This window comes from Balaenoptera physalus, assembly GCF_965194825.1.
Source record: "Balaenoptera physalus genome assembly, chromosome: 5".
Classification (NCBI taxonomy): Eukaryota; Metazoa; Chordata; class Mammalia; order Artiodactyla; family Balaenopteridae; genus Balaenoptera; species Balaenoptera physalus.
The window spans coordinates 3,080,076-3,095,504 of NC_138884.1; the positions used below are offsets into that span (position 1 = coordinate 3,080,076).

Sequence of the window (15,429 nt, forward strand, 5' to 3'; positions counted from 1 at the left end):
CCTGATTAAAAATCAAACAGTATAAAATGATATACATTGAAATATAAGCCCCTCATTTCACACCCCTAATCTCTCTTCCCAAGGGCCACCCTTATTATACCAGTTTCTTTTAGTGTATCCTTCCAGCAATATTTGATGCACATACAAGAAAGAACATTCTCTTTCATTCACAGCAATGGTAGTTGCTGTACACATCGTCCAGCGTGTTGCTGATAGTTGCCTGGCTTCCACTGAGTGAATGTGTGTGGAAGACTAGCTCAGTGGCTGTCAGGTCTGGCTGGACATTGCAGGGACCCAGCAAGGTTTAAATGCCCAGACCATTCTCTGAGATCCTCATCTCATTGATCCGGGCTGCCTACAGGTCTGTCGTTACGAACACCTCCCTGCCACCCCCCAGGTAATTTTAGTGGGCAGACAACTACACGAAGTTTAACCGGTCCCCTGTTGACGGATGTTTAGATTGTTTTCAGGCTTTTTTGTTAGAGATGGTGAACTTCCTGGTCAGAAGATGCTTATTCAGAAGCTCAAGTATATTTCTAGGGTCAGGACCCAGGGTGGCATTGCTGCCTAATCGCTCTTCAGAGACGCTGTACCTCCTTACACGCCTGGCAGCATCGCGTGAGTGGCTGTTTAGTGGAGGTGACTTAAAGTGCCTGGAGGAAGCCGTGCTGGTGGGTGGTGGCGAAACCCGGACCCTGCCCCTCGCTTGGTAGCTGCTGACCCCTTGTCTAGCTTGTTCTAGATTTAAAAGGAAAAAGTTCTCTGCATGAAGATGTTAAAAAAAAAGCAAAAAAACTTTCATGCATGGAGATGTTCTTTAGACATTATTGTTATAATGATAAATATCTAAAAGGAATTATGATAGTTGTCTAACAGCAGGAAAGTAGCTAAACTGCGATGTTCGCTTCATAGGATACTGTATGATGGCTAAATGATTATGAAGACTGTATTAATATAGTCTCATTGTGTTTTAATATAATTTATAAAATATATTCATGTATGTTTAATATGTCAACAAGTACATTAAATACTGTATATTAAAATATATGTTAATTATAACATATATTATATAATATACATATATAATGTAATACATATATACTATGTTATAATTAATATATTCACATTTAATATAACATAATATAATCAAATGTTTGATATGGTAAATAAAAAACCCCAAATCAATTGGTACCTACAAGATGAGTATGTTAGTAAAATATATAAATGTATGACCAAGGACTAGAAAGGAAAACAGAAAAATACAAGAGTTGATTCGATGGGGTAATGAACTTGTGGATAAATATCCTTTAAAAAAAATTGTTTACTGTTATAAAATAGCGTGGGCAAAAAATAAAAAATGAGAAAAAATTCTTTTGTAATGCAAGTAGCCATTTGTGACTTTAAAGATGTATTTTCATGTTGTAAAGCTCATTAACTGGTGGACGTATTCTGGGCTGTGTAGGTAAACAGCGTCTCTGCAGTCTTTTAAGACGCCTGTAAGTAGCTGCTTCTCCGGAGTGTTTACAGATCCCCCCGCAGTGTTGGTGGAGGAGGGACCCGCACCGCGTGGCATTTGCTTACATCATCTCGAAGTTACCCTTTGAGGGTGGGTGTTTCATTAGCTAATTTATAGATATAAAGTTGTAATAATTTACAGATGAAAACTGAGGCTTGCTGGAGACCACTGTGTGGGTAACTAGTGGTGCCGGGAATTCTAACCCACGTCGGTCCGTGGTCTGTATTCCCTCTCTGCAGGTGAACATCTGAAGTTCCTAAGAGGCTGATGGTCTGTGGGGTTTACAAGGAAGTATGAAATCTAACTATTATTTCTCGGGGGCTTCCATTTTAACTGTGCAAACGATAGGTATTAAGTTTAAAAAACTAACCGACACTGCAAAGCAGTAAGGAGTTCAGGACCAAGTCTCTACGGCCCTGTTGAGATGTCAGGCAGGAGTGAGGGCTCTTTGGTCCGGCTGCTTCAGGGCAGGCTCTACCCAGGAGCTGGGATCTGATGGGTAGGACTGGGGTGGAGAGGATGAAGACGACGCTTACCTTGGAGGTGTTCCTGGGTCAGGGAATGGGCCGGATTCTTTGAAATAAGAGCGCTCCTGGGAGGCAGGGCCCACGGGGGCCGGACTGTGCAGGGCCTCGCAGGCATTATTCCTGCTCAGTTTTAAACTGAGGTGGCCCCGAAGAGTAGGTGAGCGTCCTCGGTCTACACTTTGAGGGTTAATAGAAAGAGTAGAGACTCCGGGAGGGTCTGTATTCTTGAGTCAAAGCCGGCTCTCCCACTTACCACGTAGGGCGCGTCGTCCCTGAGGGTTCTGTTCCGTAAGATGGGTGTAAGGCGGCTTTCCTTGCACGGTCCTGAGGGCTGGAGCTTACACACGTCAGTTACGCCTGGCGCACAGCGCTCGGCGCCCGCTGGGCCTGGGGTCCGCGGCAGCGCTCGTCACTCTCAGAGGCCAGCGTGGCGTGTCTCTGCCCGCAGGTGGCTTGTCCTCCTCAGGAGGTGGCGGTGCCTCTCGGCGGGCACGGGGGGCCCCGCAGGTGGCTTGTCCTCCTCAGGAGGTGGCGGTGCCTCTCGGCGGGCACGGGGGGCCCCCGCAGGTGTGAGCGCGGGCGGCTGTAGCAGCAGCGCAGCACAAATGCCTTCCCTTAACTAGGGGGCTGGGACCCAAGTTAGTGCAGTTTTACTGTGTGTGATATTCCTTAGTCTCCCCTCATCCGCAATCCCAGGACTCTCTTATCTCCAAAGGGAAGAGACCAAAACGGACACGAGCCAGCAGTGTCGCCTGTGGTTCCCCTCCCAGCCCGCGGCGGAATCCACACTTGGTAAGCCTAGCACACGCAGGGAGCGCGCTCTCTCTCTTTGTAAATAAAGACTTTCTTGAGGGCAGTTTCAGGCGTCCAGCAGGACTGAGAGGACGGCCCCGAGGTTTCCCCCGCACCCCGTGCCCCGCGCATGCGCAACCTCTCCGGCGATCGGCGTCACTCACCAGCGCGGTCCGTTTCTTAACCAATGACCGACTGCGTCCACGCACCGTAATCACACAAAGCCCCTAGCTTACCGCGGGGCTCCCTCTTGGTTCACTCTTGTTCTGTGAGTTTGGACGAATGTGTAATGACACGTGTCCATCATGATAACGTCATACGCAGAATTGTCATGGTCCTGAAAACCCTCTGTGCTCTGCCTCCTCATCTCTCCCCAACCCCCCGATATCTCTCTCTCTAGCTCAGGAGCTCCTTTTTTCCCCCAAAGCAGTTTCCCGGTAGTTCTGCTTCCTGTATTGATGAACGGTTTCCTAAAATGCAGGCCTGCGCCAAGGAGAGGAGATTGCGCTTGAACACGAGTCAGATTTTTACAAGCAGGAAGGGGGAGCAAGGGGAAAAGAGAGAGAGGCGTTTGTCTCAGAAGCTAGACGAGGGGAAACCTTGCAGTTGCCCCGTAATCTCATTGAACTGAAGCGCTAAGCCCTGGTCCTCACTGTAGCGGGCTTGGGGGCTTGCATTTCGGAAAGCCCGCGCCCTCCGCCTCCTCCCGCTGACGCTGTCAAAGGCCGCCTGGCTCCTGCAGATGCAGCCGCGTCCGCATTTCACAGTGCGTTCAGCATCGCGTCTTCCTTCCTCCAAGCCGCCTCCCTTCAGGCCAGGCGGCGCTGGACTTTGCTCTCGCGGCCGATGCCTGCCTGCTGCTCAGATCCCTGCATCGAGGCTGGAGTTTTACAGCCTGGACCATAAACGTCGGTATTGTGTTTCACACGGTGGTGGCCACGTGAGTTGCCCTGAGCTTGCCTTGACTGCTAGGACGTTCAGTAGCTGTTTAACAGGAAGGTTCTTTTCAGAATTACGTCAAAACGAGCACTTGATTGCTGTGGTCCAATCAGCAGACCGTAGTAGGTGACGTCCTGGGGGTGACAGTCTTGCTGTCCATCGTATGTTAGGCCCGAGCTCTCTCCCCGTGTTTTAGAAGCCTTTGTGCGCAGGGCCCGGGGCTTCCAGGACCCCAGAGACGTCGTTGGGGGGTGGAGACACGGTTATCCTCGAGGATAAAGTAACAGGATCGCTGCTCTCCTTCAGAACAAATCCCAAAGTATCGTTAAACTGTCAGGTATCACCTCTCTGCTCAGAAGACTGGCCTTTCCTTCCCATCCGAGAAGTATTCGGGCTGCAGGACTTTGACCACCTCTGCCCTGAGCATTGGGGCAGGCAGGCTTCACAGTTCTTTTTTTTGCCAGCTCACATTCTCAGGGAGGGTCCTTCCTCACCATCAGGTTAATTCCCTGTGGCCTTTAGGGGGGCAGAGGAAGAGGTCTTTGACCTACACTGGTTAGGCTCTGAGATCCTCACGGCTGGAATTCTCCATCCGTTCCGAGCCCGCTGCAGTCCAGCGTTCCAGGATGTAAGGCTGAGACCGGGAGTCAGAGCTCAGCAAGTGATTCTGGGTTTGTCTGTCCTCCCCTGCGTTCTCTGTAGGTAGCTTCCCCGGGGGACCTAACTGGCACGCATGGGGGACTGTGCGTCAGGCGTGTGTCAGAGGAAAAAGGGACGGAAAGTGGGACAGGGGATCGTAAACAAAAGGAGTAAAGAATTCTCAAAAAGGAGCGACATAATATATAAAGTAACTTCCAGGGTTACTCTTTCCAGCCAGAGTAACCTGGGCGAACGGTAGCATGGTTAATGCAAGTAGGGCAGTTATAAGGAGAAATGACTTGAAAAAAGGAATGCGTACGTTTGTTTCTGCGTGTGAATTTGAGGTGCAGCTGGACATCCCAGTAATGACGTTCAGGGGACAGCTTAGGCCAGTATTTGCCAGAGGGCCTAGGAAATCCACATCTCTCTCTTAAGACTGTTCTTCTTCTTTCCTTTTTTTTTTTTTTTGTAATTAAAAAAAATTGAGGGACTTCCCTGGTGGTCCAGTGGGTAAGACTCTGCACTTCCTATGCGTGGGGCGTGGGTTCTATCCCTGGTCAGGGAACTAAGATCCCGCAAGCCCCGCGGCCAAAAAATAAAAAATAAAAAAGATAAAATTGTGGGGAAAAAATTGAAGTATAATTGGTATGTAACATTATATTAGTTTCAGGTGTACAACATGATTCTCTATTGATATATATTGTGAAACAGTCACAGTAAGTCTAGTTACCATCCGTCACCTCATGTAGTTATAAAAAATTTTTTGTCACGAGAACTTTTAAGACCTGTTTTCTTAGCAACTTTCAAATATGCAATACAAGGTTAACTGTAGTCACCATGCTGTACATTACAAGACTTTTCTTTTTCTGTTCCCTCCCTCAGAGTTACTTTTGTCCAAATTCTGTTTGCTCTTCCCGACCCAGTTCGGATGCCCCCCAACTGTCTTGAGCCCTGAGAGGGCTCACCCTCCCAGCTCCTGCACTTCCTGTTTCTTTGTTTTGTCTTTATGGCACCGACAGCATTCTACCAGCTGGTGTTCTAATTATCCAAACACAACCAGATTCTACGGTAAGTGCAGGGAACAGAATATTATCGATATACGTCCCTGTAGTGCACTGCATAGCATTGAGAACACTGATTGGAGCTCAGTCATGTTTAAATATATATATTTGAGCCTGTTTTTTTTTTTTTTCTCTCAGCTAGTATCACTACTTAGAGGAATATAAATTGATTAGCCATTATATAAAGTTCCTTTTTGTGCATAAACTTACCTCTTTAAAGCTTTAAGGACGTCTCCCCGCGCTTACATTGCAGAATTTAACCAGTAAGTGTGTTTATACCGTCGTGCCTCTGACTGTGTTCACCCCCTTTTTCTTCTTTCTTTTCAGTTACAGGGTTACGTAATTTTTCTTCAACCTTAGAGACTCTTCTCTATAGACCGTTTTATCTTTTTCTATACTAGTTCCAGTTTAGATTTCTGAGGTTCACTGCCAAGAAACGTATGATGTATTCTCTTAAGGATATACTTTTTTGAGAGCCTGGGTTTGTCATAAGCATAGCTTGAATGCCATCATTCTCTAAACTGACCAGACCTTTGCTCAAACTAAAACTCGTGTACCATTTACTTATCTGTTTGTTTGTCCAAAGAACCTGAAAGGGCTTACTGTGTGTTCCCCTTTAGTTGGGCATTTTCCTGCTGGAAACGTTTAGTGCCGTAGATGCACGTGGCTCTACCCCTGGCCAGCCTCTCCCTCAGACCAGCCATGAAAATGTTGAGTTCGCTCTTTGCGCATCACTGAAAAGACCACTCTGTTTATACTGCTCCTTCCAGAGAAATGTTTGTTTACGCCTACTTCTGTTTTCTGGTCCTAATCCAGATCTCTGTCCGAGATAAATATCTTACTGGCTTCACACTGTTTTATCCTCGTAAAAACAAGTGACCAGATACCTGTGGTTCGTAGAGTGAAAATGTTAATGGCAGGTGAGTCTCGGATGAATAAAGGAACGCTTGTTCTGGATTCTCATGGCCACAGTTTAAAAACACAAGCCACCGAAGTTTACTAGTGCATGAATTATATACGCTTACAGCTTCAGGAACAGACGTCTGTTCCTCCCATTTGAATTTTGTGGATGTCAGTTTTGAAATGAGTGGGCCAACTAGGACTTGAGAGCATTTATTCTTTTTATTTTTGATTTTTAAAAAATATTTATTTAATTAATTAATTTTCCTTATTTTTTTGGCTGCGTCGGGTCTTAGTTGCGGCACACGGGATCTTCGCTGAGGCATGGGGATCTTTCATTGCAGCGCTCGGGCTTCTCGCTAGTTGTGGTGTGCGGGTTTTCTCTTCTCTAGTTGTGGCGTGCCAGCTGCAGGGCGCGTGGGCTCTAGTTGAGGTGCGTGAGCTCAGTAGTCGTGGCACGTGGGCTTAGTTGCCCTGTGGCATGTGGGATCTTAGTTCCCTGACCAGGGATTGCACTCGCGTCCCCTGCATTAGAAGGCAGATTCTTAACCACTGGACCACCAGGGAAGTCCTGAGAGCGTTTATTTCACCCATAAATTGTGGCTGTCTTCACACAGTGGTGAGAGTTGACAGTGATTTTTACTTCCCAGAGAACACAGCTTTGTTTGGGAAGAAGCTCCGATAGTCACCCTCTGTAGCCTTTATTCCTTGAGAGTCTTGTTCCATCTCCTAAAAAAGTAGTGACAAGTTCCCTGGTGTCAGAGGTATTGCAGGGTTTTTTTTTTAATTTATTTTTTATTTATTTATTTTTGGCTGCGTTGGGTCTTCGTTGCTGCACGTGGGCTTTCTCTAGTTGCAGCGAGCGGGGGCTGCTCTTCGTTGCGGTGCGCGGGCTTCTCATTGCGGTGGCTTCTCTTGTTGCGGAGCACGGGCTCTAGGCGTGCAGGCTTCAGTAGTTGTGGCTCGCGGGCTCCGTAGTTGTGGCTCGCGGGCTTAGTTGCTCCGCGGCATGTGGGATCTTCCCGGACCAGGGCTCGAACCCGTATCCCCTGCATTGGCAGGCAGATTCTTAACCCCTGCGCCACCAGGGAAGCCCCTGGTATTGCAGTTTTGATCTCTGGGGCTTTCCGTCTCCTTTTGACTTTTTGTGGTTTCCTCTTCATGATGCTATACCCTTAATTTGCCATGTTATCAACTCAGATGAGGTAACTTCTCAGTGGGGTGTGGGCACAGGAGACACGGGGGGGAGAGTTGATTTTCTTAGCACTGCTTCTCAAGGCCCGAAGGTTTCTTTTAATCCCCAAGTCTGTGATTTAACCTTTAGATCTGACACAGGAGCACCTGTGGCTCCAGAAACCTGGAGGTGGGGAGACCGTCGGGCATTGGAGCATCTTGTACTTCGACGTTGCTGAGAAAGCCCCACCCCGAGTGCAGCTGGCCCGAGGTCCTCTTACTCGAATCATTTCTTTTCCTTGGCAAAGACAAAGACAGGGCTTATTTAGCCCTGGAAATGTAGTGGTGATGGTTTCAGAGTAGAAACAAGCCGTGCTGGAGGTTTAGAGTGCTGCAGTTAGGAATCACATTGCCATGTAAACTGATTTCCCCCATGGGTTTCTTTTCTAAAAATTGGGGTGAGAGAGAGGTGTGTATTGGTTACGTGTGCTGCTGGGCGTTAAAGACCAGTGTTTCAGAGAGAGTACATTGATGAGACTGAATTAACTGTAATAGTTCACATTACGTGGATTTTGTTTTCCAAAGTGGTTACATTTATTTCACACAGCAGGTCACGGGCCCCCTGACCAGGGTGCTGGGTGCCCGTGCAGGGAGAGCCGGGTCGGGAACACAGACCTCTGGGCTCCTGCATTGCACTGTGGCCAGTTTCCGTCCCTACAGATTTGGCTGGTTCCCTTTTTTTTTTTTTTTTAATTTTTATTTTATAGTGGAGTATAGTTGATTTACAATGTTGTGTTAGTTTCAGGTGTACAGCAAAGTGATTCAGTTATACATATACACATGTCCATTCTTTTTCAGATTCTTTTCCCTTATAGGTTATTACAGAATATTGAGCAGAATTCCCTGTGCTCTACAGCAGGTCCTTGTTCATTATCTATTTAACACATAGTAGTGTGTACATGTTAATCCCAAACTCCTAATTTATCTCTCCCCCCCTTTCCCCTTTGGTAACCATAGTTTGTTTTCTATGTCTGTGAATCTGTTTCTGTTTTGTAAATAAGTTCATTTGTATCATTTTTTTAGATTCCACATATAAATGATATCATATAATATTTGTCTGTTTCTGATTTACTTCACTTTGTATGATAATCTCTAGGTCCATCCATGTTGCTGTAAATGGCATTATTTCATTCTATTTTATGGCTGAGTAGTATTCCATTGTATATATGTACCACATCGTCTTTATCCATTCCTCTGTCGATGGGCATTTAGGTTGCTTCCATGACCTGGCTATTGTAAACAGTGCTGCAGTGAACATTGGGGTGCATGTGTCTTTTCAAATTATGGTTTTCTTTGGATATATAAGCCCCGGAGTGGGATTGCTGGATCATGTGGTAGCTCTATTTTTAGTGGTTTAAGGACCCTCCATACTGCTCTCCACAGTGGCTGCACCAGTTTACCTTCCACCTACAGTGCAGGAGGGCTCCCTTTTCTCCACACCCTCTCCGGCGTGTATTGTTTCTAGCAGTTCCCGTGTTTTGCACTTGTTAAAAATTGTTATGAGTTTGTAACTAAAATGCATTTTATAGTTTTTAATCATCGTAAATATGCATGCTTTTGTGCGTCATTGAACGTGAGGTCTGTGCTCTTGTCCGGCGCTGAGGTGCTCAGTGCTGTAACCTGTGACCCTCAGGAGTCAGGCCTGGACTCCTCCACGTGGCTGGGCCGGTCTCGCTTCTCCGTGCTCTTCCCCCTCCTTCTTACCTGAGTCAGAGGGACCTGTCTCGGTTCCTCCAGCACTTCCAGGTGTTCCCTTGTGAAGCGCTCCTTGCCTGGGCCTGCCTCGTCCTCCTCCTCTAACCCACCGGCTCCTACGCAGTACGGGGCCGGAGCGGGCGTGGGCTCCACAGCCAGACCTCGGCTTTGCAGTCCTGCTGCCGTCACCGTCACGCAGCCTGCGTGCGATCCTGCGCGCGTTCCTGAGCCCCTCTGTGCTGGGCTGCTGCTTTCTCGTCGGTATAGTGGGAAGCATAGCGAGCGCTTGGTGACGCGGCCATGAGGTTGACGTGGGCTTGCCCCTGCAGAGTGAGAGCAGCGCCCGGCCCTTGGTAAGTGCTCCGGGGCTGGGGCACCCGCTCCCCAGGGGACAGGATAGCCCCGGCTGCCTTGTGCTCTTCACTGCGCTCCGCACCCCATCCTGCTGGGTCATCGTTGCCTGTGCCTGACTCTGCCACGGCCCCGCAGGGTCAGGGGGGACGTGCCGCGTCCGTGTGTCCATGGGGGGATACGGCGCACGGCACATATGTAGGCACATTTGAATAAATGAATAAGCGACGGCCCTGTAAGCAGAATGCCTTCGACTCAGCTTTTCTTCCCTTCTGTGAAGGGCTTCTTAGCTTTCGTTGGGGGCTTTGGATGAGGAGAGACATGATAGAAAAGACCGCCTCCTGGTTGGGCCTGGGGTTCTTTTGGGAGCTTCTGGGGTTGGGACTTTGCTGCTTTGGGCACTTCATCCCTGGGGAAGAGGTGGTGCATACGGACAGGCCCCTGGGAGAGGTGCCGTGTCCTCGGAGCCAGGGTTAAAGTGGGCTCCACTCACTGGGCTGGAGCAGGCTGGACTCGAGGGGAGCGCCAGGGCCGCGCTGGCCGGGTCTGGCATCCCCTCGTTGTGGTCACGGCCGTCCCACCCGGCTCTAAACACGTGCTCGGGGGGTTCTGTCGGCCGTCCGGCACGCTCTGGGCACCGTGTAGCCTGGAAGCCACTTGGCCTTAGTCAGGAATGAAGACAATGGAGAAGGAAAAGCTGACGCAAGAGGAGAAGAGTTTCTGGCCGTAAGTGGTGAGAGAGAAGCGTTTTCTGCTCCGGGGGCGGAGAAGGGGCTTCGCCCTGGCAGCCAGCCCGTGGTGGGGTGTTCTCGGTGAAAGTAATGCCTTTCTTAGGGGCAAGGGGGCGAGGAAGGGGCTCGCTGGGCCGCCGTGATCCCTTTGTTCAAAGCCCTTGGAGGTTCGGCCCACCAGGAAGAGTGATACCGGCGATCAATTGCTGTGAGATCTCTCGGATCTCAGGGGCGGTGGTGGAAAGCGAAGACCGGCTGCAGGCTGGGCTTTCCGGGCAGAGCCACCGGTAGGACAGGGTCCGCTTCTGAGTGTGTCCAGCCTTCCTCCACCTCCCCCGCCCTGGTGGTGACGGGCCGCGCACGCCCACTGCTCTGAGCACTGTCCGTGTGGCCCGCCGGGTGCGATGACGAGCGTGTGCGCGCGTGTGTGCCTGTGTGCCTGTGTGTGCGTGCGTGTGCGCACGCGCATGCGCGCCTGTCCCACCTCTTCTCATCCGCTGTGTGACTGTGGGTGGGTTGCTTTCTGTCTCTGCGTATCTGCAGGTGGAGATAGAATCCCTGCTGATGAGACGGTGGGAGCGCGGTACCGTGCCAGGCCGGGTTAGCGCAGCGAGCGGTCCCCACGTGCGGTGCTGCCCCCCGCTGGGCGTGACCCTCGGCTGGGACTGATGTCCCGGGAGGTGGCCGGAACCCCCCAGAGCCCCTGCCGGGAAGCTCATGAGGGGCGTTTACCTGCGCCTCTGCCAGTAGGGGCCGCGAGCGCTGTCCCTCTGCCTTCCCAAGCCCCTGGCCACCTTGTCACTGCTCCTGCGTCTCTGTGTGTGTCTCTCACACCTCGCTGAGCTGCCCCCAGAGCTCGAGGGACCGGACGCGCTCACGGCAGCCCAGCTGCGTTCATGCCTCTTCTGTAAGCCGCGCCGCCTTCCACAGGTGCTCCCAGCCCCGGGGTCTGAGAGTCTCTGCCACCCTGCCCGGCCCTCAGCCTCCAGAAGGGCAGGACTGGGGTGGGTGAGAGAGAGACGCAGCAGGCTCTTACCACGTGGACGTGACTTTCACATAGTTAAGATGGTAAAGATGCTGTTCTGTTACGGAGAGCAGCTAGTTCATGCGTTTTTAGAATAATGGGTATGTCACAGGGGGTTTGGCAGGATGGCCAGTACTCTGACTACCTCTTATAATGATGCCTCTGGCGTGCGTTCTGAGCTCTGAACATCATGGGTGAACTTACAGGACCCTGCACAGTAAATCTGCATTCAGAAGCATCTGTTGGACGTCTTCCATATTCCAGGTACAGCGACCTCTTCAGACACAGGGGTGAATGAGGCACAGCACTGCCCTGAGCAGTTCAGGCCACGAAGGTTCACTCCATACGGTTCCGTTGTAACAGGTGTAACAGGAGTTAACGGTGTGCCATGCGGCAGAGGCCGCGGGCCTTACAGAAGCGCCCAATAAATGTCTCTTATGTGACCAAGGTCTCTAAGCTTGGTAGACGCGTTCATTTTTGAGGGTTTTTTTTTTCCCCCAGCACTTTCTTAGATTTTTTTTTTTTTATCTTTCCGTTGGGAGAGTTAGATACTAAATATATGTATATAAGTCGTTTTGATATTTGAGCTCATAGTTTTTAAATCCTTGTTGTCCTTCCATCTCATCTGCAGATGATTTACTAAAAGTGAAAGCCAAGTTTGCGTGACTCAGATGTGTCCGCTAGCTCCCTGCAGACCTGACTCGGGGAGCTGGACAGTGTGGGGGGAGTGTTAGGTGGGAGGCAGTGGCAGTGGATGGGACGTGGCCTTTCCTGCAGGACTTGGCGGTTCCTCCCCAGACCCTCAGGCTGAGTTGCTTCCACTCCCCTCTCTGACCTCGCTTTCTGTTCGGGGTCCCCAGATACTCCAGGCTTCAGACGTTTCTTCTGCAGCGAGAGCCCGTAGGGAGTTCTGGTTGTTGGTGCGTTTGCAATACTAGGCGTTTTGCCAGTTGTTACCAGCCACGGTTCAGATGCAGGAAATGCTTTTGGAAAGTCACCGCCTCCCGTCGGCTCACAGGGCGCAGGGCCTCCCAGCCCTGCCCGTCACGCCAACCTCGGTGGTGACACTTTGTGCTCCGGCTCCGCATCCCACGCTCCCCCTGCGTTGTGTGGGGTGAACCGTGAGGGCCGCGCCCGTCTGCCATCTTCTGTGCTCCGCGGGCCTTACACGGAAGTGTTGCACGTGGGTGACAGGTGTGTGTGTGGGCATCTGTTGGGGCCTGAGCAGGTCACAGACACTGAGACCCAGGTAGCAGGGGCTGCTGGTCCGTCTCCTTCGCCAGAGGAGGCGCAGGGGACTGTAGGCAGGGCTCTGGTTAACTGGCACTCGCCCCGCACCTGGAGGGGAGGGTCTCTGGGACCCCCGGAGGACAGAGACACGAGCTGCGTCGCCGGAGCTTGCGGAGGGCAGAGGGAGTGGTCCTGGAAGCCGGCCCGGGTGCCAGGCGGTCGTCCCCCGTCACTCGTGGATTCCGTGTGCGCAAGCTCGCCTACTCCCTGAAGTTGGTTTGTGACCCTCAGATCAGCGCTCGGGCCGCTTTTATGGTGGGTCAGGGCCGCGGGCAGGCTGGCAGAATCCTGCCGCCGCCCGACGTGCACCTCCCAGCCGAGGGCAGGGGTAGCGCTTGCCTTCGCTGCAGACACACGCCCTCTTGGCAGTCTGTTTCCTGTCGAGGTGGGTTTCTCTTTGCATCGTTGTGCTCTTCGCTGGTGACGTGGCTGTGGAAACGGCCCCAAGCATGGTGCCGGCGCGCTGTCCAGTGGGCCCAGGCAGCACGGCCCGGCGGAGAAGGCGTGCGGATGCGCTGCGAGCCGGCCTGCGCTCTGGCGCTGTGGGCTGCGAGCTCAGTGTGAAGGAAGCAACGGCGCCTGTGCAGTGACAGCACCGCACGTGAAACAAGCCTAAGTGCTCATGGGCCGCTGAAAGGCCTGTGGCCAGAGCCTGTATTTCCCCCGAAGCAGCGGTTCCCGCTGGCGAAGTCCGTCCTCCTGGGGCGTGTAGAGCGCGCGTGCACCGCGGAGGACGCCGGCCGGCGCCGGGAGGCGGAGGGTGGGCCGCGGCTCCTGGAGGGAGCCGTGGGGTTGTTCCGGCTGAAGGACTGACGAGGTGGCGTCAGAGCCAAGCCTGGTAGGGCTTGGAGGCAAAGAAGCGAAGCCCGGAGGGACCGGCACGGGAGACCGCGGCGGATGCTGTCGACGGAGGGTGGGCCTGGACGGCTGCGGGGCAGACGGGGAGGCAGCGCCCGCGGCACAGCACGCCCGGCCCCGCCGGCTGCCCGCGGGTGCGGGGGCGATGCCAGGGCCCCCGCGTGCGGCCGTGGGCGCCTTCCCACAGGTTCCCCGCGCCCCGAGGCGAGATCGGGAACCGGGGAAGTCGCGGCGTAGACGCGGCTGCGCAGAGGCCGCTGCAGGCGTCGGAGGAGGGGCGGGGTCTCGCTGCACAGACGCGCGTGCTGCTCCGGCGTACGAGCCCCGCCCCCTCTGCCGGGGACCCAGCGTCAGCCAGGTGTGCGGGTTAGGCTGGGGGGGCGGGGCGGGGCGGGGCGGGGCTGAGGACCGGTCTTGAGATGCTCCGCCTTCCGCGGAGCGCGGGGAGCTCTCGCTTGCAGCTCCCTCGTCCTCTGCCGGCGCCCACGGCCCCTCCGTTCCCCGTTCCCCGGTCCTGCGGCTGCTGCTGGCCCGGCCCGAGGCTGGCGGCAGGCACCCTGTGGTTCGGTACGGAGGGAGCAGCCCCCCTGGGTTCTCCTGCGAGGGGTGGGGCTGAGCAGCTTCCTCTGATGCTCTGAGAGGTTCCTGCGCGAGCCCGGCCTTCCTCGCGTCCCCCCTGCCCTGCGCCGGGTTTCCTGCCAAACTTTGCCCCGGGCTGGAGGTGGAGGAGCCGCCGGTGGGACGCTTCCACGCCGCTGGCATTCTCCTTCGGGGATGTCTGGAGCCGCGGCCACCGGCCGCCTGGGGCCAGCGCGAACGGAGCTGTGCTCCGAGGGTGAAATTCACGTTTGGTCCATTTCGTCTTTGTGCTTTTTCAAATGTGAGTATTAGAAAATTTTAAATTGTACGTGTGGCTCCCCGTAAATTTCTGCGGGACAGTGTTTCATTGCCCCCTTTGAACTTCTAGGAATAATTTGAAAACGCAGTTCCATGGTACTACTTCTAAAGACCAAATTCTTAGGTCCGCTTGTGTTTGTAATTCCGTGGAAGTTGCCAGTGTACCCGAATGTAGCTCTTGTAAACAAAAGGAGTACTGTCGTGAAGACGAAAAATCTCTCTGCGGAGAAACAATTCTCCCTAAGAAGTTTGCTCTTTTCTTGTGGAAATTCTTGTGTAATTCGGTGTCACAGTCAACATTCACTTGTACTTGGGGGGACCGCAACTGAAATAAATGTTAGCGTTAGCTCATGTTTTGGACTAAGTCCAGTGGGATTTTTAAATGCGTAATTATTTTTCACAGGAGCATTTGACTCTATGCCGCCTTGAGCCATAATGAGGTTTCCTTGTCCCTGAGAGAGAGAGACTGTTTTCGGAACCCGGGGGAACAGCTGTGTGTGAGGCAGCCTTAGGGAGTATGACTGAAGAGGGGTTATTTCTAACTTCAGAACCGCTTCCCGAGTGCCTTCTCTCTGCTGGGCGTTAGCTTTTAGCCGCACAAGCGAAACACAAAAGAAATGAAAGCCGTGGTGCTCACGTCCTCAAGAAGCTCATCATCTGGTTCAGAAGCTCGTAGCGGACGTTCTAACATCCTGCTGGGGAGAGATTAATACCTGACGTGTAGCAGCTAAAGCACTGCAGTCTGACAGCTGTTTATTACCAGGTGCAGATTCAGGGTCACTCTGAGTAAGCACCACTTTCGCGTGCGTTCTCTCACGGGGGTTGTGCGTGGCCAGCAGCGGGACCATCGCCCCGTGTGAGACGCAGGGGCCGTGGCTCAAGGTGCGGCCGAGGGGAGGTTACAGCAAGGTCGTCGGAGGGATTCTGAGCTTCTGGAAACAGACAGCCTCCTTCGGGGCCTCTGTGTGTCTGTGAG

The 15,429-nt window shown here is 52.6% G+C and overlaps 1 protein-coding gene across 3 annotated transcripts in view; it reads left to right on the forward strand.

Moving 5' to 3' along the window:
• Positions 1 to 15,429, forward strand: part of FNIP2 (folliculin interacting protein 2) — a 116,551-nt gene that overhangs the window by 9,630 nt on the left and 91,492 nt on the right. Inside the window, exon 1 of one of the 3 annotated variants that reach the window (XM_082461654.1) lies at positions 14,024 to 14,436. The exons of the other annotated variants lie outside the window; for them this stretch is intronic. Within the exon in view, the coding sequence (XP_082317780.1) occupies positions 14,435 to 14,436 (2 nt within the window). The 5' untranslated portion in view covers positions 14,024 to 14,434. Of the gene's footprint in view, positions 1 to 14,023; positions 14,437 to 15,429 lie in introns of those variants that run through there. 3 annotated transcript variants of the gene reach the window in all.